Raw genomic sequence first — 20430 nt, 5'->3', positions numbered from 1 at the left:
CTGACTATGCATCGAAGACAAGTTGAACGTAAAAAATGAGCTAGTGTATTCATAACTTATACACGTGTCATACATTTTTACAGTAAATTAATACTTTATATGATCTATGGCATCAATTGCCAAAATAAATTAATGGAGTTTGTCTTTTTTGCTGGACGGCAGCTTATTGAAGGCACGAATACTGCAAATCAACAACTTGTGGAATACAACTAATGTGAAACATAAAGCTACGAGAGATCCGGCGGAAATGATGAAAACAATGTCCATATCTTGACGCTGATACCATGGCTCGTCGACCAGAGTGGATTGCAGATATGGAGCTCCTTTGTGACGTATCACGTGCTCCGTCCACCAAATCGCGTTTTCCATCGAATCGTAAGGTTTATCTCTGAGCAAATTTCGCAAGTCCAACATGCGTTTCTTGTAGCTGAAAATGCAGAGCGTTCAAATTTATACTGCAGACTCGGTCGCACGAATAGTTTCAACTGTCACGCAATCGGCAATATTTTACCTTGTGTCATAGACAACGGATTGAATCGCTTCGATTAACTCGTCTCTTTTGACGGTGAGAATTTCTAATTTTTTACCAACACCGAGAGACGCCATTTTGCTAACGTGTATATCCTGGTCGGCAAGCACTGGAAAGCCAATTACAGGTACGCCATGTGATATTGCCTCCTCCGTGCTTTGCAATCCTCCTTGATATATGAAAACTTTCAGGTTCGGGTGTGCTGAACGGAGAGAGTGACCAGATATTTAAACTGAACTACCAGACCGTGTCTGTTTTATCTATGTACAGTAACTAGCATGTAGTTACCTAGAATGGACTGCTGTGGAGCCCACTTCATAATTAGGACGTTGGGTGGTTGATTCGGAAGAAACTCATCTTCAAATTTCCAAACAACAGTGTATGGTAGTTTCGAAAAGGCAGCGATGAATTCTTCTCGCGTTCCATTCGCCAACATCACACTTTTGACATTTGATCCGAGGCTCATGTAAATGAAGCCTTGCGTCGAATCGTCCAAAATTTTTTGAAGATCCTATGTGTGCAGAAGTGTGAATTTATTATCTGTCCCATTAGATCAATAACGACGAGATTATTTGGTGATTGAAATCTCTCAACAATACCTTTGACAGAGGCTTAATTTTCTTGGTGACATGAAACCCACCGATGTCTATGATTTTAGGAACATTTGGTCTAAGGTACGTAATCGGCGCTTGCTGGTTGGCAAAGACCAAACTGACGTTCTTCTCGATATCGCTGATATCAGGAATGTCGTTTCCAAAATATTTTCTCGCCAACGCCTGTTGCGCCGGCATGTAACGAGTCCAGTATTTGTACAGATATTTCCATGTCCGTATGAAGTTCTTCATTCTTTGCCAAAGTGTCAATTCACCGAAGATTTTTTCGTCCGCATCCCAATTTGATGGATGAGAAGGCATAATAGGATTGCCAACCGCGTACTGTATGTTCAGATTCAGACCCAGAGATGCCATTCCTTCAAAGAACAGTGTAGAAAATTAAATCCACTATAGCATGTTTATAATCCTCGCTAAGCGGTTGCAAATACAATAATCTTTAGAAATGTCATCAATTGAACCGTCAATTTCATGTAACATGAGGCGTGGTTCGAATACATATATTCGTAGATGGTGAATAAATATCTGCAAGAATTAATCGCAATAAGCTTTTCACCCAGCAAAAAAATCACTTACCGATGACTGGAACGTCAAATCTCGTAGCGAGAGGCATAAGAGAGGGAAAATAAAGCATCTCAATGAGCATCAGGTCAAACTTTTCGCCACTGTTCGGCGCGTAAAGCTTTCTCAGTTCAGGATGTTCGAGGATCTCTTCGCATTCTAACTCAAGCTTCGACATAAAGCCATCAAACATGTTAGACCACGTGTCTTTTTCTCGAGTTGCAATCCAATCTACATCCTTGATGAAAATATCGTAGAGAGAGTGGACATCTATCTCCTTGTAATTTGTCAGATTTGGATCGTTCACAGGATCTGTGGTCACAATAACGAGCTCGTGACCCCGTTCCCTCAACGCGAGGGTGAGTCCACGAAATACCACTTGATGACTGATGGAGGGTGTTGGAAATATACCGAGTATCCTCGAAGCACATCCATAGTGCCAGAATCCAACCACCAAAATTAGTGTAGCTGATAGAAAATACCGTGACATCCTGGTCCGATGCAAATTCCGCGAGTCTGATTACTGTGCCCTCGAACTAAGAAGCTAACTTTTATACCGAGAGGGATCTAGTTACACGCTCCAATTGTATTCGCTCTATAGTCGCAAATCCACGCAAAAGCAGCGTGAAATGGCAAACTTGTCGTCATATGTGTTGGTGTATAATTAACAAGCGCATTATCGAAATACACTGTATTCGCTGTGTTGAAGTTTGGCGTTGCTTCATACCCTTGACGATCGCTTATGAGTGATCTGTGCCGAATCACGTGTCACGAGATTAGTAGAACGACCAGTAACTCGGAAATACACGCTTGTTCCTGGTAACCCACCCCTTGCCGTGATCGTGTCGTGTCTCAGGACAATTACACAATATGTCTGGCTCCTCCCACTTGAGATACTGTTGCCCCTGTTAGTATCTGTCCTGTAGATGCACGATGTAAATTACCCGGAAGGTTGACGACACAATAGTCGCCGAAAAAACCGTTTCGTTAGGATCGCTATTTTAATGAAGTAAGAAGAGAACAGTAACGAACTGCACGCAGATTTGAATGGAACACGCCAGATGCAATTTCAATGTTCGTCGATAGGTCAGTAGCGCCATATCATAGAATTCGACTATGAACATGACGTTATGAAAATTAATGCGATTGATTCTCTACAGCCGACACATCGAGAAATCCGAACGTTGTATTTTGTCATGTCATGAACGCATGACGCAACGTATGTACATTGACAGTTGCGTAATAACTGAAATTTCGTATTCACGGATAATTATAGATAATCGTGAGGTTCAAATGCATCCAACCAATTGCCGAGTGCCGAGTTCTTTTATCAAGAAATTCGTCACGCGGATACATGAGTCTCCAGTTTCTTTGAGTCTCTGATAATATTTTTTTTCCTCTCCGTAGCTTTCTCTGAACAAAGAGTCTGACGCTATCAAGAAGCACGATGTGGTACCACAGATGTTTTCGGCTGCGACAATAAGACTGGGTGTCTTCGAACTCGATAAAATAAACATTACCACTCGTTTCCCATTTTCGGTGAAAACACCTTTACACGCCCTCAAGAAAAATAAATGGCGAATCCATCGCCGAATCGGACGCTTCTTTCAAACATTATCCATCGCATAACGAAGTACCGTTTAGCCTTTGGTAGCGTGCAGCGTCACTCATCAATTGAGACTTTCATACTTTTATCACCGTTAATTTCAGCGATGGCAAATTACTGCAATCCAGCCGCGAGTCTACCTATCTCGCCAATGTCTTCGTTCCATTTACCTGACACGTGATAACATTGGCCATGCGAAATCCGCACGTTTCCCGCATCGCCAGACGCGCGAAATCAGCGTGATTATTTAAGTCCGTGTAAATATAATTTAGTTCATTTTATCACGAGGTCGAGGCTCCGTTTACGTAAACGTATCTTTGGCTACATTACCAGACGTTTCACTGATTACTAAAATCCATTGCAACAACTGCCGGAATGTTACATCATCACTGGGAAATGATCTGAACTTGTATGAGTAAATGTAGTTGTCGAATAATTTTCATTTTTATTTGACTTGAAACGAACCTCGTACGTATCTCTAACTGACATATTAGACACTATATAATATTTATTTCGTCTTGCCTTCTTGTTTTCCCTTTTTTTTTCATCCTTTTGTACGTAACATTCGATACATAACGTGAATTACACTGATACTCATTAATGCACAGTAACGATAATTGCATATATCCGGGGAATAAAATATACATGCAAGCGAATTGCATTTTATAAATATTATCATTTATTATTATTTTATTTCTTTTTATTTTTCCATCACCGTCATCGCCATTGAGATTATTAGTAATATTATTATTATTATCATTATTATTATTATTATTATTAATAGTTCTTTTCTTCTCCAACGTTAATCCTATATCCAATCAAGATACGTATGTACACGATGCGTATAAGGTATACATGCATATCTTACACAACATTGCTGATACAACATTATTTTAGTAATATTCTTATAACATTCCTTTGAACATGGTGAATTTAGTCCAAGGGCCCATAAAAGACGTAGATAATATTATTTTGATAAGCCGCGATAGAAACCGTGTAGAAGTCTCCGTTAGATTGGTAACGCGGTATGCGGGAAGGTATTTCGTGACTCGTTGTGACCGGATTCGAGGGATTTAACACTTTCGTAAACCGATCGAGAATTTCACTGTCAGGAATAAAACGGAAAATTGACTTGCCAAATTGGTAAAAATTTCAAAGACAGGTGTGCTCTGACTTTGCACCTCGTCGGATTAAATTGCCGAAGCGTTATATTCGGAGCATAGTCCTGGAAAAGCCGCCAGCCTCTGTACCTATAATAATCGGTCTCCCATTTCCCTCCGAAATAATACACACGCGCGAGGATTGATTGAAAACGGAAAGATTGGCATGTTAATTAGCGTGATCGCGACAGTGAATATTTGATATTGAACATAACAGTACTGCACAATTCAACTGCAGATTCGACTGGCCTAGACTTGTTGAAACAGTCGAGCGATTAACAGGACAACCGGTTGAGGCAGCCTGTTTCAATCAGCCATTCTAAACGGTCGACTTTCAGCCAATTAACACCGAGTCAATTCTCCGGACCAATTGGGCAGATTGAATGGCGCGGCACTGGTTGTTGAGTGGTCCGTTGGAACTGCGTAATAAGGTGTCAGGAAATGTGTAACAATAAAAGACCAATAACTTCTTTATCAATAGTACCATCGCTATATTCCTTGTCGTGTTATCCTTAAATAATCGTAACGCTGTCAACGACTTTGGTGGTCGGTGTTCGGATATCTCGAATCCTAGTTCGCCTCGTAGTCGGCGGAGTTTCCACTGCGGTAGGAGGCCAGCTACGGGATGAATGAATCAATCAATGCATAGAATAAGGAAGAATCGGGGACGAAGCAAGGCTGATGAAATTCGGCGAGAACCCACCCATTGCCTGATGAACGGAGAGAGATTGTAGCGGGGATGCTGCTCCTGCGGACCGAGGACCTGCGGAGGCTGGAAACGGGGCATCGGACGATCCTGGTAAACCTGACCAGCGTCGGCTAACAGGATTTCCCCACCTCCTCTCGGGCTCTCGTACTCCTGGCCTTCCTGATTCAGACCCGAGTTCATGTTTTCCTGAAGACCGTCGTCGATCCGGTCGGAGGATCCTGACCTCTTCCCGTGGCCTCCGAAGCAGGAGTGGCCGAAAGCCGAGCAGCCCCCTGAAGTAAGGAACAAGACTTTTCGAGGAATTGCACAAGTTGATCAGTTGGTGTCGAATATTAAGGTGTTAAGGGACGTATGTTCCCAACAAAAAGTGACCCTCGGTGAGAATGTTGAACGTTTCGACAAGGTGATAAAAATAATTCGTTTCGAATAGTAATAATGCCAAAAAGTTGTCAGTAAATTATTTGAACAAAAATTTACGTAACGAATCTCTGGTGAAATATTTTTTTTTTAATTCATACATAATGAATTCATTGGTTTTTCTGAATATATGTGAATTTTTTTGGAATCATCGGCCCTTAAACACCTTAAACGAGATAGTCCTGCTGTTTCGTAGATTTAGCGGTAACGAGGAATCATTTCGCGTCGAATAAAGCTGGATTAATCATTTCAAAGAATCGACGAATAACGGTCAATGAATTTCCGTTCCGACAGTGTATGCCAATGTTGTTATATGCACGGGAGTATAAATTTAATTATTCAATGCAACTGCGATATCTGATCGTCGAGTGCGTCATGATACGACCTCGTTACGAAAGATCACCGACGTTATTCGGTTATAATCAGCTTGTGCGTTGTATTTTGCACGGTGCATATTTGAATGTCGTTAATAATGCCGGTGTACTTGATCCGCTGCTTTGTTCATCGCGAGTTTAACTGCAGTCGCTACTGTTTAGTTACCCGCGATAATCGCTTCCAGCGTACAATGGAATGTGCAATCTTAATTAATATCAACCACGTAATGGCGGGGGGTGTACGTCCCGTTAAATGACGATAATGATGGACAATACACGCTAAATAATAATTAGACGTGTGCTAATTAAACGTCGAGCACAACGACGTCCGCTTCCGTTTCAAGCTTTTACTACAAAAGTCTTCCAGCGCTCGTTCTCGGAGTAAATTAAACGAGCGCGATAACGCGGCGTCCAAATAAACGGCACACCTGAATTGACAAAATGGTCCGAATTACGGGTTTTTCAAAGCGCGCGAAGGAAAATGGAATGTCGTGAACCGTGGAGCGGGTTCGTTAGAAGCTTTGTTTCAAGACGCCAATACATTTCCGTACGAACACGTCCCTCCTACGGATCGTTGGGCCGTGTTCTGTTTATTTTCCATTCGCCGAGCCGTTACGCCAAATTTCCCCCGAACAGCGAGGTTCGCGATATTCAAAACGTACGGTATTATTGTTTCATCGCATGTAATTACGCGAATCATGAGGCAATTTGCGAAAATTATGTGATTTGAATATTCGTTAACGCTCTGTGAGTAGCCGGGGCGCAAAGACGGAGAGAAGAAACTATAGGCGCGTAAAAGAAGAACTTTCTACGTTGAAAATTGTCAGGAGAGTGAAAATTTCCAGGTGAAGCGGTATTTTTTCAAGCCCCTAATCGCCTTTCTCCTACGCCACGATAATTGCGCAATCCTCGCCTCTCATTTGCCAAACTAACCGCGTATGTATGTTCAATTCACCTCGCGTTGCTTCACACGCTGAATCGGTTTCTCTTGTGCGTCATAATTGCGTCAAAGGTACACACCCGTAAGTATGTAACACAAGCCTCGTGAAACGAGTTCATTTTTTCACGGCCCGACGTAGAAGCTTTGCGAAAAACAGCGAAGACGAAACCCCTGAAAAATTTCAACTTCGGAGTAAGGGATTTACCAGAAATGGATCGATTCACCGTCGGCTGGTCTGATCGACGAATACGACATAATCAGACATTTCTCGCGGCTGCAGATGTAGAAAGAAAGATAAACAAGATAAACAAGATATTTTAAACGTTACAATCTAACGTCGACCTTGAAACGTCAAGCTTGCAAGTTTCTGCGTTAAAGCCAAAGCCCACACCTGCAGTTTCTTCCTTCGTTCATTGAATCATCCGCTCGAAAGATTGCATCGTAATAAACGAATTTAGGATGCCTGCAGCCGCAGATTTATCCTGGATTAACCGACCGATGCCTAAGCTTTTGCAATGTAAGTATATCGCAATTATATAGTTTAATTTTGAAAGCAATTTACGATAAAATGGAGTACACCCTTCGCTCGGCTTCAGGTTTTATGTCACAGTTTCAGTGCAGTGGCAACATTTTCCTTCTTTTTTCTTTGTATTTTTTTTAGGTCCATGTGATGATGCTAGTAAAACGCTTGCAGCGCTTCGGTGTGAATCAGCCGGGTTCTAAAAAAAGCTTAGCCTCAAGCCCTCGCATCCGGCGGAAAAAATTCGCAATACAAGAATCCGGCCATTTTTCCGCGTTGAATGACCCAGTGTTGAAAGAAGTGGCTATACGAAAAACAACAATGCAGAGAGAATGAAAAATATCAGTCAAAATATGTACATTTTTCTTTCTATGTGCATACACATACGTGTATACATATATATAGCTATATATATATATATAGCCGGAGAGAAAGATATTATCTCGTTGAAATTATATCGTTATATTAATCAAAAAGGCAGGGCCTTTTGTTCAACTCTTCCTGCATGGGGCCGAGAATTATATTAACCCACGAATATTTGCGAGAGAATATTTAATATAAAAAAAAAAGGTGAAAACGGTTTAACTCTCGCAAAAAACATGCCTTGACCTCTTATATACGCTATGTGCTCTTTTTGTGCGTGTGTAAGTGAATTAAGCTCGTTCCCTCTTCCCCTCCGATCCTCCCGATCATTCTTCTTTTTTTTCCGACCCCCACGAATACGAGATTCTCCCATAAAAAGTATCCTGCTTTCGTTTACCGCATAATTTTGCCGGTATTTACAAGGTTAAAATCTGTAAAAATTATATACATGTACGGACTGAAAATAAACTATCGACAACGTGAAACCCCGCAGACAGCACGCGCGGCTTTCCGAGCCGCAGGGTGGAAGTCGAGAACACAAACATTAATATATACATATTATACCTGTACCTACAACAGGAGAATAAAGCGCATTAAAAGCAAACCGAAGACATTAATTCCTACGTTTATGGAATCAATTTCCTTATTGGACGACCTGGTCGAGCCTCCCGCTCGTTTCTCATTCGCGAGAACGGAAATAAATATATTGCTTATAGGTCAAGGATATTCGTTCGGCCAACACGAAATTCTCACTTATCGGTGACCCGGGAATTTTTCGTTGTTTAACAATCACTACCGATCAACTAATCGAAAGTAATCGTAATGCGAACTATTGTAATATCAATTAAGCACTTCAAACTTATTACCTGAATATTTTGGAAGCTTTTGAAAAACCGTAAGTGGGGGAAAAAAAGATCAGAATGAAATCGTCGATCTTGGCCTGCAATGTTGGTAAAAATTCACATGACCGGCGGAGGTTTGACAATGAATCGACGATCTTGATCGATATGACGACCCGTCTACGATCGTTTGATTATAAAATCTGAGAAAAAAAAAATTCAAGATATGAAACTTGAAATGCAAAGCCTGCAATCAGCTGCCTCGCGAAGCGTTCGGAAAGCCCTGTAATAATGAAATAAACGTCGCTCCAGTTCCGATCCAGAAATAACAAGGGTATCGATAGGATGAATGTAGAACGATGGAAGCTTTTCGGACCTCTTTCATGCCGTCGCGACAAGATCCCGAGAAACGCAGAGAGAACACAATGCGGCCATGTACTAGTTTCCGATTTCACGGGGCTGAGGTTGACAATAGAACGGAGAGAAAGGAAAAGCCAATTGCGGTTGCATTTTCAAATGGCAAAACATTGATACCCGAGATAGAACGAGGACGGTTATTGAGACGTGCCGATCGACGTCGCACGTTCACGTTCAACGAGAAATAACTAATTTCACCCGGATCCTGCAGCCGTAGCTAAGACAGCATATTTCAATTATTCGTAATCCCCAATTACGCGAAAGAACAAGATGATATAGAGGCTCGTTGCATTGGTGGGGGAGGGGGGAGTGACAAAATAATTTTCGCACCAAGGGACGTGCATAATTTCATCGAAAACACGTAGCCTGAAATTGTCCCGGGTCGAAACGTCGAATGATTGAATTAGCGCGTATCGATCGGCAGACGACGCGGCTATTGTGCGATTAATCGCTCCCCGAGGGTGATTATCAACGATAAGCGGATCGATGGGTATACAAGCGAGAAAAATTCCGGACAGATAACGTCGGACGACGACTAATGTCTCGAAAATTTCACACACCGGACCGGAATTAAGTTAGGTCAATTTGTCCCCTGTCAACAGCGAGCCACGCGGAAAGGGTGCGAACCAACCGCGACTCCGGATTTCCACAACTGATGGAATTATACTGCTGGAAACTTGACGTCGTGAATATTGATGACCGATTGCCCTGCAGAAGTTTCACTTACCGCAGAGAGAGGCAAATATTTTGAAATTAATGAATAACGACGGTGGATTTGAACGCGAAGTGTCGCACTCTCGTCTAAGAAGATTGCGAGGATAACGAAGCGTCGCTAGGATATCGCGGAAAGTTGCACTTTCGGATATTGACTGAGATAAAGGGTCGCGTCGAGGGATCACGGATTGGATTTACAAGTCTTGTTGTGGATTACTTGGCAGTTTGTAGCAACGTGTCGACTCGTAAGTGCGCGATAAAGCAGACTTGTGTAACACTTTTGTCGCCTTACGTATGCGTCTGGGATATGAGAGAGCGGGGCGTGTTGAAATTCCGAATTTGACGACTCGAAGTAAGGAAAATCAAATTTTGCTCAACCTTGCTGAAACAAAAAGATTCCGACAATTCAAGTTACGATAGAGCAAAGTTCCGACAGCGCAACATTCTGAAAAGTGAAACATACTCACACGACGTAGTTTACTCAACGAACGAGTGTAAAAAATCAGAATGAACAGGATTCCGAGCGTAAAAATATCGAAAATCCAAAACAAAGAAAGATCAAAGTGGTGAAGTTTCACTCGGCTCGGATTATTCGCTATTTCGATGTTTCTGATTTTTAAATTTTCTCATTTTCGCACGTTGTAAACTTCGACTCGTCGGAGTTACGCCCTTCGAACATTTTATCCTTTCGGAACTTTGAGCGACGGGTTTCGGACCATTCGAAACTTTCATGTTTCTCCAAAGTTTGATTTTCATCAAACGAGTATAAGTTGATCGGGGAAATTTGAATTTCGAACGAAGGCGAAAAGTCGCATTAACTTGGCACTTGCAAACGTCTAACGCGGCTAATCGGCTGCGATCCGAGAGGCTTTAATTAATCAACGAGATTCCATAATAATATACCCTCTCTGTATATTTGAAAATCAATTTCCGCCCTCTGGGGAAGAGATGCGAAAATTATCTCCGTGACGTTATTAGGTACATCGTGCAGGTATGTATGTATAAATAAATAACAGGGCGATCTGACGACGACGGTCACTCGGATTCCCTTGCCTACATATTTACGAGCATTCAATTTCGCGCAATAAATAAAAGTCGCGAGCTCCGTGTCTTAATTAACTCGTAACGTCGGAGGAAGTTTCTCGCTGTATAGGTATACGTACGCGTGTACAAAAGAAAATTGATCCACTCGGCGTAAAACGTCATAATAATTCCTACTTAATGTTGGTAGTGAAAATAAAAAAAGAAAGCTCACCAGCACAGGCCAAACTATTTATTAATTTCTCGTATTGTTTGTCGTGCAACAACGTCGAACTCGCAGCCGTGAGACAGGGGATTCCCCGCCATCGCGTCATAATATCGATCGAAAAGTTAGTCGGTGTTGATTATATTTGGCAAATTGACTGCGCGGGTAGGTAAATTTGATTTAACGTCGAGGAAATGCGAGTCCCTGGTTACCAACTTTCAGTGCCTTCTGCTCTTCGGCAATTACGGCAAAAGTGAGCATATCGCGGTGTCAAACATCGACTTCTGGACGAGCGGCGATGGCAGCAGCAGGTGTTTACCCGATCAATCAACCCTCGAAGATGAGATTGGCTGTCCCGGGACTATCACACGGACGATCGAACTAATTCTCGGCACATCGACGAGCCTGAAACATCTCCGGATCGACTTGATCTTCGAATGTATTTTTGCGCGTGTCCGTCGTTGCGTGGATCTTGCGCCGTCGCGTACTCGAAGCGTCTGTGATTTGATCGGCGAATTATTCGACTGCTGTTAGAGAAACTAAAGTAAGAAAAACGATAAAGTAGAAGTAAAGGTACCACGAGATTATCGCCGCTTCTATCACTTTGCGTGGGGAGAAAAAATTTGTTTCCATTGCACGTAATATTTGTATTTAAACTGAGATTAAAAGCGAACTCTGGAGGGTGAAATTTTAAAAGGGTCGTACAGGGTTCTTGCGCTGCTTTTCAAAGTAATTAAAAAAAGTGAATGTCTTAAAAAATGTCCGCTTCAACGCCACCGTTCGTTACCCCGCTCATTTCCCGTGACCAACTACCCGCGCTACACTGTATATTTATATCTACGGTCGGAATGTATAAGCAAATTTTTTCATCTTTGCTAATTTTATTCTCACTCTCTGAAGCGTACGTTTTTACTTTCTTTCAAGGAATCGTGGGGTTTCCGAGTGAAGAGAGATGAGTAAGAAATAATGAAAATGACGTGCAAGAAAGTTGGCGTGACACGTTGTAAAGCAGTGAAAACCGAAAAGGCGGAAATTGCCAGTTTCTTCAACCGCCGAGAGTACGAAACGAATCGCTAATTATTCCATGCCGTGTATTATAATATTTCCGTTCGACGCGCACCGTTTTCTCGTTTTTCTTATCCCCGCGATTCCCGTTCGCTGCGTTGCAAGATTCGCGTCGCAGAGGCGAAGAAATAAGGCGTGAAAAGACACCTCGATTTCACAAATTTTCTCCGAACAAGCCGCCGTCAAAGTCCTGCGATTTTTTCCCATCGTGCGAAATTATACACGCCAACCCTTCGTCAATCATTCGGAAATTTATTCGTCCAATTCTCACGGCGTCGCCTCGTCGAAATTTCACCTGCGTCAAGAAATCCGATCAAATTCGCGTGATACGTTCGATGTAACGCGTGGTATAGATCCGTGTCATTCTGAATATCGATATTACCGATATCACGATAATCCAGCTTGCAACATATTTCAGCCAACCGATAAAGCCCGTTTGATTTGACAAAGCTCAGGTTTCGTCGGGAAGCTAATTATTATGCAAACCGACGTTCTCGGTATATAATTGTTAGGGTATTTAAGAAAAAAATAATCCGACATTTTTCACCACGCCACCTCCGAAAGAGTTTGTTCAGGCTAAAGGAAAGGTTCCATCGAACAATGAGGGTTTTGCGTTACGTCGAATAGCACGCTCAGGTGATTTTTCACTTTTGTACAAATTTTCAAATTTACGAAGTATCGTGAATACATTTTTTTTCTTGCTTACATCGATCATAATATCAATTTGCGTCACAAAGAAAACCCACACTTGTAACATCAAGTCTCCGGTTGATGTTTCAGCAGCGTGTCTGACGACTTTTTCGTTATTAATCTCATAGAACAGTTATAATTTAATATTAACTTTCAATTTAGAAGATTATGATTCCCGTTTGATATACCGTTACGTTACGGATCCTTATCTTTGAGTTGAATATAAACGACGGCAAAGAATTAATAATTCAAGTGCCACGATGTGTTTCTTGACAAATTAGAAAAAAGAAAATTGTAAATAATTTTTTTCATAAATGCATGCAAAAAAATACATGATTTTATACATACACCAGATTTGCGATAAAGAGTGACCGCGGAAAACGAAAAGCAAACCACGGCCACTCGCTTTTCGACAATGTACCCACAAACTTCCGCAAGTGTATCGAATGGCTCAAAGCTGCGTTATCGCAACGTGCCAACTGGACACCGAAGTCGCGGTTCTGGGTAGTCAAATTCCGCGGATGCGAGTTAACAACAATTGACAAAATTGCGACGGTGTACGTCGTCCTCGTACACGTCGGTCAGTTCGTCGGGTTTGGAGAGCAGCGGCCGGTTTTCCGCATCCCGAATCTCAAGAGGGTGAAAATTATTGCGCGTGATTCCAGTGAGACTCATGGACGGAGGTCGACACGGGCTTTTGCAAATGGTGTAACGAAGCTGTGGGATTCCGTGTGTGCGAAATTACGTGATCGGAAAGCAAGGTCCAGAATCAGGTTGTATTTTGACCAACAAGCGTAACTCGGGCAACAATTCGAGCACCGCGGCTTATCCTCGTTGTTACGGGTGCAAACTCTTTTTGTAACTTCCCGGGAGTAGGGATGGTGAAAATATTCCCGAGTGGGATACGTATGTTGTATAAATCGGGTCATTTATACGTGGGATATTTTATTGCTATATTTATATGCAAAAACTTTCACCCTTGCTACGTTCTTCGCTCTTTTTTTTTTTTTTTTTTTTATTCTTTTCTTCCCGTCGGGATGCCGGGTCTATAAAATAGAGTGCCAAATATTTGCTCAGGTGAGAAGAAAGAGGGAATAATAAGGAAGAAAGGTAAAGGGCAAACGATTTCTTACACCACCCTCTAAGCCGGCTTCTGAACCCCTCAGGCTAAGCATTGATTTGGATAGGGATGTGAATCTCGGCTTGTCATTATCTCCCACTCCCAGGGCATGATAGTTTCACCCGCAATCCGAGCACCGTTTTCCACCAAAATTTACACAATTTTTCCGCTTGGCTGCGATTCTTTCATTCTGTACCGCGAATTTTTTGGCGAACGGATGAGAGACCGAAAACACGTAGCTTCGATTCTCACGTTGTATCCTGTCAAATCACGGTACGCCAATTTTTATGATTTTTTCTTTTTTTTTTTCGTAGTTTTCTTTTTCATCAAATTTTATCCAAGGTATACAATTTCACAGCATGAATGAAAATGATTAGTAAATGCAACAAGTGAGTAAAATCGGTACTACCAATGTACGTACGTACGTAAATAAACACTGTCTCCGAATGTTATTATCTATCCGTGCAAAAAGAAAAAAAAAAAAAAAAATCGAGTTCATTTGTCCGAAGGCTGTAACAGCAGCGAATGTTATCGGGTTTTCCTGACGAGCAACAAGTTTCCGCTCTGGCGTTAAGAGCTTTCCGCACACACAGGCATAGGCACAGTGTACGCGTATATTTGCAAATTTACATGCCGCAACCGCGGAAACAGTTGCATGCAGCTGCAAATACGCATATATCAGATTGTGAGTGTGTGAATTTGGGCGGAAAACTTGCGGTTTCATTACACCGCAGACATCTGTTGACGAACAGTAATTTCCCACGGCGAGTTCACCGTTCATTCGTTACTTTTCAACTTTCCAAAGTTTAGCAGAGACATTTCCGCAGCAAATTGTACGTCGGTTATAATTTAGAAGTGTTAGAGTTGAAAAGCAGCCGGACGGGCTTGGCTTTTTTCCACTCGTTCACGACATTATTAAAAACGACTGTACGTTTTTGGGTTTTTGTAAAATGCACAAAATTGGCCAGGCTAACTCGGAAACGTTTTTTTAATTTTTAAACAGTTCCCGAAGGAATCGTTCGAATTTATGAAAAGGTGGCTGTCCCAAGATTTCTCCGTCATTTTTTTTTCCAAGGCAAAGGCAAACGAGATACCTACTTTACATGTAAAGAACCCGGGTTACCGCTCAATCGAAATTTTTTATTTCCTCTTTTTTATTCCATTTCACTATGTAAGCCTCTCCCCATACTTTAATAAAAAAAGAAGAGATACGATTCGCCATGAATTTGCATACTTATGTGACACGAAACTGCATACAGACATCAAAATCAAATTCTTCTCACCTGGATTACCGTTCAATAAATTGTATTTAAAATTGAGCGAAAGCTCATTTTTATCAACACATTGTGAAATTCTTTCAAAAACGTGTCAACTTTTTCCACCATATTGATACATTGCATTGACTTTGGTTCAAATAGACGGATAAAAATGCCTTGCAAGCTTCTCGCCTCTTAAAGTTTACGGAAAAAACTTTGTCCTGTCGTATCATTAATTCCACGAACTCATCAAATTTTCTATAATTTTAAGAATTCTCAATCAATACGTCGCCTTCGAGTTTCTCTTGAATTTGACCGTAACACGACGTTATATTGCTATCATATACTCTTTAACTTTCGATCCGTATCAGGATGTTCTTTTTTTTTTTTGTTTTTTTTTCGGAAAGTTGAGTAATGACAATATCGAACGCGTTGGCAATATCCTGCGTCCGGTTCCTGACAAGAGCATTGAAACGTACACGAATACAAAAGCAGCTGCGGTCGGGCCGTGAAAGGCTTCCAGATATCGCGTACAGCGAGTATTTCCGTTTGATCATAATTTATACTTCTCGGGACGATTCGGGCGTTGAAATTGTGAACAACAGGCGGTGTATTTCTCTCCGTTCGAACATCTCGGGGATCCTGAGCAAGCGGTGAATTCAAATTTATCGCCGAGTAGGTACGTGATAGTAAAGGCGTAAATATGACACGAGGGTGAATATTGAAACTGTTTTGGAAAAATATAAGCTGTTCACGCAAGAACGATAATAATAACGATACACGCACTCTGCCGGCATAAGGGCTTTCAGAATTTTTTTTTTTTTTTTTAAACTCGTTTTAGCGTGCGAAAAGGTTAAAATTAAAAGGCCGAGAGCGCAGTCCTTGTCGGTTGGCTTCGGAGCAACCTTCGTCAGGTTTAATGCGAACGGAGCGAGTCGAATTTCCCGAATTTTCCCCTCGAACAGCGGAATAATTGTTATCAAGTATTCCCGGATTAGGTGATCGTTGATTTATCGATTCGACATTAACCGTTACGTTGTAATATAATAATACAAGCAGCCGAACGACGATGAATCGAGGGACGAATGTATAACAGCGTTATAATGCGTTGATTAGGAAGGACGCGAACTGAGGGAAGTGGGCGGAATAAACACGGTATTATACGTATACGCAAGTGAATTCGTTACCGAGGAAATATGCGAGCGCGGCGGTTTTCTGCCGAGTTAAACGACTTTCGCTGAAAGCTTATGGCGAAGTCGTGATGTAATTTTGTATCGCCATTTCAGGCAACAATAGCTGAAATGCGTTTAAAGCAAATTCTGCGTCAAGTCGCTCCGAGTGCTTGCTGACAGCTGTGTATGAACAATGAATAATCGAGCTTTTATACGCTCGGCAAAGCGCGAAAAGAATTTCACACAAACTTTGGCACCGAGGAAAGAGAGAATAAACACAAACGATGTTTTCCTCTCAAACACTTTCCAGAATGTTCTGATTATTTTTGTTTTTTTTTCGATTCGTAAAGCAAACCACAGCGATTTACGTATCCTCTTGGAATTCCTACGACTACTTGGCTCATACGCAGATAACTATTCGGGACGGAAGTTATCTGTAATATGAGAAGGGTTCCTGGATTGAAAATTCAATCTCTCAGGTGAGGCGTGACGTCTGGTTTCACCTGCGTTTCCTTTTTTTCCAACCTACTTTTTTTTTGATTCCTTTTAATTAAAATTACGCATTCGTCCCGAGTGAAAAGAATAAAAGTGGAGATTCGCTTGTATTTCCTAACGGGCAGTTACGACAACGTCTTACAATCAGTGATCTTTTTCACCCAGCCATTCAAAGCCATTCAGAAAATTCAAATCCGGTCCAAGCCACGGATCAAATTTTAAAATTTCTTATACATTGCACGCGATAATATATAATTAGTATATGTATATAATATACATGCCACGCTGCAGGTCGCAATTTGCGGTATCTGCCGCTGAGCGATATGTCAAGCGCAAGCGAATTGATGTACGTAGGTATACATACAATTAAAATCAGATACCAAGCGAATTATCGTTTTCGGGCGTTTCGATCGAACGATAATTTCTTTGCAATCGTTACAATATTATTTCGGTTGAGTTATATTTCACCCGCGCCACGAGTGATTTATTTTCAACAGATTAGTTCAGAGAATTTCGTATCCCTATCGGATAAATGCAAATTTTGAATTGGCTGTGCGATATTTTTATTTTTGCTTTTAACTTTTTTTTTTTTATTCAGCACAATGTTTTCATAAACACGTATAACAAATCCGATATTTCTCATTTGTTTCTTTGATTATTTTTTCATCCAGTATACATTATACAAGTTATACACAATAACTTGGAAACTTTTATCATCCCGCGTGGAATCGGTGTGGATCGGGATACATTCAGAGAGAAAACTAATTCCTTGGGTTGATTTGAATTTCCGTGCCACGTGCGCGTCCGATTTTCCCTACTTTCTTGCACACATATTTAGTGGGACTGTAGGCGTCTACGTACACACGTGTATATTATACAGTGCAGAGGTTGTTAAGATAATTAAAAGAACGAGGGTTTACGAAGGACCGAGAAATAAACGAACGGGCAAAAAACGGGCAAAGAGGGAAGAAAAGAAAATATACATGTATACACTCAATACACTTATAATACAATTTTACAAAAAGCTACGAAATTACGTACCGTTTCAAAGAAAATGAAAAATTCACGCGCCTCGAGACGTGAGCTTCGAAGCTGCAGGTCGACAGAGAGAAACAAATGCGGGAGTGAGTAAACTGCTTTGGCGGAAAATAATATCTAGATAAAAATCAATCTGCGTGATTGCCCCGGGAAATCAAACCGCGAGTGTCCTCTTTTTTCTCTGTCCAATTATCATCAGGCAATAAAGCGGTAGAGACCGAAACTCGGTAGCCAGGAATCGCGAACGTTGCTTGAAATAACGACAAGAAGAATGAAAAAAGAAGAAAAACTAGAGATATACGTAGAATAAGTGCATTTGCCGAAGCCTTGAAACAACGAGTCGCCGGCTCACGGTGTGTTAATCAATTCTCAGTTAGGTTACTGCGTATCCAATACACCTGGAATTTTGTAGACCTTTCTAGTCGTCAAACTTTTTGGCACTTGTAAGAATTTACGAACCATTACCGTGTTGTACTTTACGTGATACTTGAATACGTGATACATTTATACACATGTATATATATATATAGTACAAAAAGATGGTCGTTTTATGCGGAAAAAAGTATGATACGCCGAGTGATCGATCGAAGACTTTTATAAACTTAAGTTTAACCGACGTGCGAGCGGAAACAGCTCAAGCTAACAATGAAAATTTGTCGTGGTACAAAGACATAAAGTCTGACTTAAATTTACGCGTATCAAATTCTATTTCAAATATTGGAATATAAAATATCAGTTTTACCCTTGTTTGGTGCATTCAAATTTGAAAAATTCACATCGTTACAAATTGTTAAACCTGCGACACTTTTAACGTCTAACAGAATTCTCGACGAGCTTGCACGTTTCGCGTCGTTGAAACGTTGTTTACTAGGTGAAATAAAGACAAAAAAATTTTTAAAGCAGGATAGAAGTTATCGTGTGACGAGTGTTCGGAAACGTCGTTGCGAATAAAATGAGCGGAAAGTTAAACGGTTGTAGATCATTTTTCAAATTTCAAAGCGCAACAGAGAAATGAATTTAACATCTTTCAGTCGCATGTAGGCGTCGATTATCAGCAAACCTTTTCGCATCAAGTGAACTTGAAAATGAAGCGGTAAAGGGTGATACATCCCCTATCAACACAACGTAGCCGAAGAAAAATAATTCCCAGGTGATACCAGAACGAAAGCTTTAAAAAAACGGTACAGATTCTTAAATCAAGAGCGGAAGAAAAAATTCTACGCGCTATTAAAAATTTCAATACTACTTTTCACGTCAAATTTCACGTGCGATCCGGTAAAAGTGAGACCGTGAATTTGTCTAAATTTCTACAAAAGTCGAACAAAATTAGGACAAGTCCGTATAATAAACTTATATTACAAATCACACATAACGTGGACAAAAACTTTCAACGGTACATGGATTAACAATCGAGCGTATGATAAATATTCTCGACTTCAATATACCTAATTTCTGAATAGATAGTGTAACATTAAAAAAGGAAGCGGAATAAGAAAAAAAAATAACAGAACGTCACCCGCAGAAAATGTAAACAATCGACCGAAAGGAGTGAAAAATAAAAAAAAAAAGAACACAGTGGCGAATAATCGGAGAATATAAATAAATTTCGACTCACGTTTGGCGGAGACTTCAATCGCGAAGCATAAAACGACGATTATAACGACGCCGACGAAGGGTCGAGAGGAAGCCGTTGTGAGGATCGACGTCTTCATGATTCTTCGGGGAAGCGCGAATTCGTTCGAGGATGGGGGAGGTGGGTGAAAATTCGCACTGATACTGAGAGGCTCGTCGTTCTCTTCGGGGTTGCGACTCGTGGTACCAGCTTCGATACTCGGGGTGCTTCTTCGGCGAGCAGGTGGTTGGAAATGAATGAGCTCACAGCCGCGCGCTCGCTCTTTTACAGGGGCGGAACGAAGCGCGCATCTGGTGCCCCCCGGCTATGGGGCGAAAGGGGGATGCTGGGTACAGGTGGGCAGGGTTTGTTCAGGAAAAGGTGGGAGGGTGACGATTGGTCGGTGCTGACCGAAGACACAGACGCTGCACGTGATCGATGTCGGCTAGAAAATCGAGTCAACTTTCGCGTGACGTTTGAGCCGGATGGATAGAGCGAAAATGGACGTGTCCTTTTCTCAGCCGGTTTTCGTGCCGCGAATCTGTTACACCGTTGGCTAAAAAGTCTGCCTCGTTTACCCCCCCACCATGTACCATGGGTGTTTCGGAAAAAAATAGTTGGAGAACAAGTTTTTTTTAGGTCAAAAGAAAGGTTCTGTCACGATATGAACGTGGAAGATCGCATTTAGTTGATTTCTCACGTTTGTACATTTTTTTTTAATTTATGAAGTATCGTTGATAAAAAAAATTTTTTTTATTCCTTACACCAGTCGCAACATCAATTTACGTCACAGAGAAGAACCACGGTTGAAATATCAAGCCTCCAGTTGATGTTTGAGAAGCCTGTCTGACGACCCTTCCATTATTAATTCAGTCTCATAAAATAGTTATAATTCAGTGTGAACTTTTTTTTAATTTAGGAACGTAAGATTCCCGGTTGATATATCGTTGGGTCATGGATCGTGATCCTTCGATTG

General features: G+C 41.3%; 3 protein-coding genes across 3 annotated transcripts in view; 1 reads left to right on the top strand and 2 right to left on the bottom strand.

Annotated features, from left to right (window-relative positions):
- Positions 1-29: 29 nt before the first annotated feature.
- On the bottom strand, positions 30-2449 carry LOC124185408 (UDP-glycosyltransferase UGT5-like). Its single transcript, XM_046576156.1, has 5 exons — positions 1717-2449; positions 1129-1499; positions 818-1040; positions 512-731; positions 30-427 (listed from the first exon to the last, which is right to left on the bottom strand). The coding sequence occupies exons 1-5, from the start codon at positions 2189-2191 to the stop codon at positions 130-132; spliced, it is 1587 nt and encodes a 528-aa protein (XP_046432112.1). The 5' UTR covers positions 2192-2449; the 3' UTR covers positions 30-129.
- Positions 2450-3742: 1293 nt separating this feature from the next.
- On the bottom strand, positions 3743-19731 carry LOC124187984 (neuropeptide CCHamide-2). The gene is made up of 3 exons (XM_046580208.1): positions 19458-19731; positions 5171-5448; positions 3743-5085 (listed from the first exon to the last, which is right to left on the bottom strand). The coding sequence occupies exons 1-3, from the start codon at positions 19552-19554 to the stop codon at positions 5038-5040; spliced, it is 423 nt and encodes a 140-aa protein (XP_046436164.1). The 5' UTR covers positions 19555-19731; the 3' UTR covers positions 3743-5037.
- LOC124187980 overlaps positions 6065-20430 on the top strand; it is a 33134-nt gene continuing 18768 nt past the window's right edge. Inside the window, exon 1 of the mRNA XM_046580200.1 lies at positions 6065-7424. Within this exon, the coding sequence (XP_046436156.1) occupies positions 7367-7424 (58 nt within the window). The 5' untranslated portion in view covers positions 6065-7366. The remainder of the gene's footprint in view (positions 7425-20430) is intronic.

Source organism: Neodiprion fabricii, chromosome 1 (genome assembly GCF_021155785.1).
Source record: "Neodiprion fabricii isolate iyNeoFabr1 chromosome 1, iyNeoFabr1.1, whole genome shotgun sequence".
In the NCBI taxonomy this organism is placed as follows: domain Eukaryota; kingdom Metazoa; phylum Arthropoda; class Insecta; order Hymenoptera; family Diprionidae; genus Neodiprion; species Neodiprion fabricii.
The sequence above is the reverse complement of the archived record's forward strand: the minus strand, read 5'-3'. Positions and strand labels throughout refer to the sequence as shown.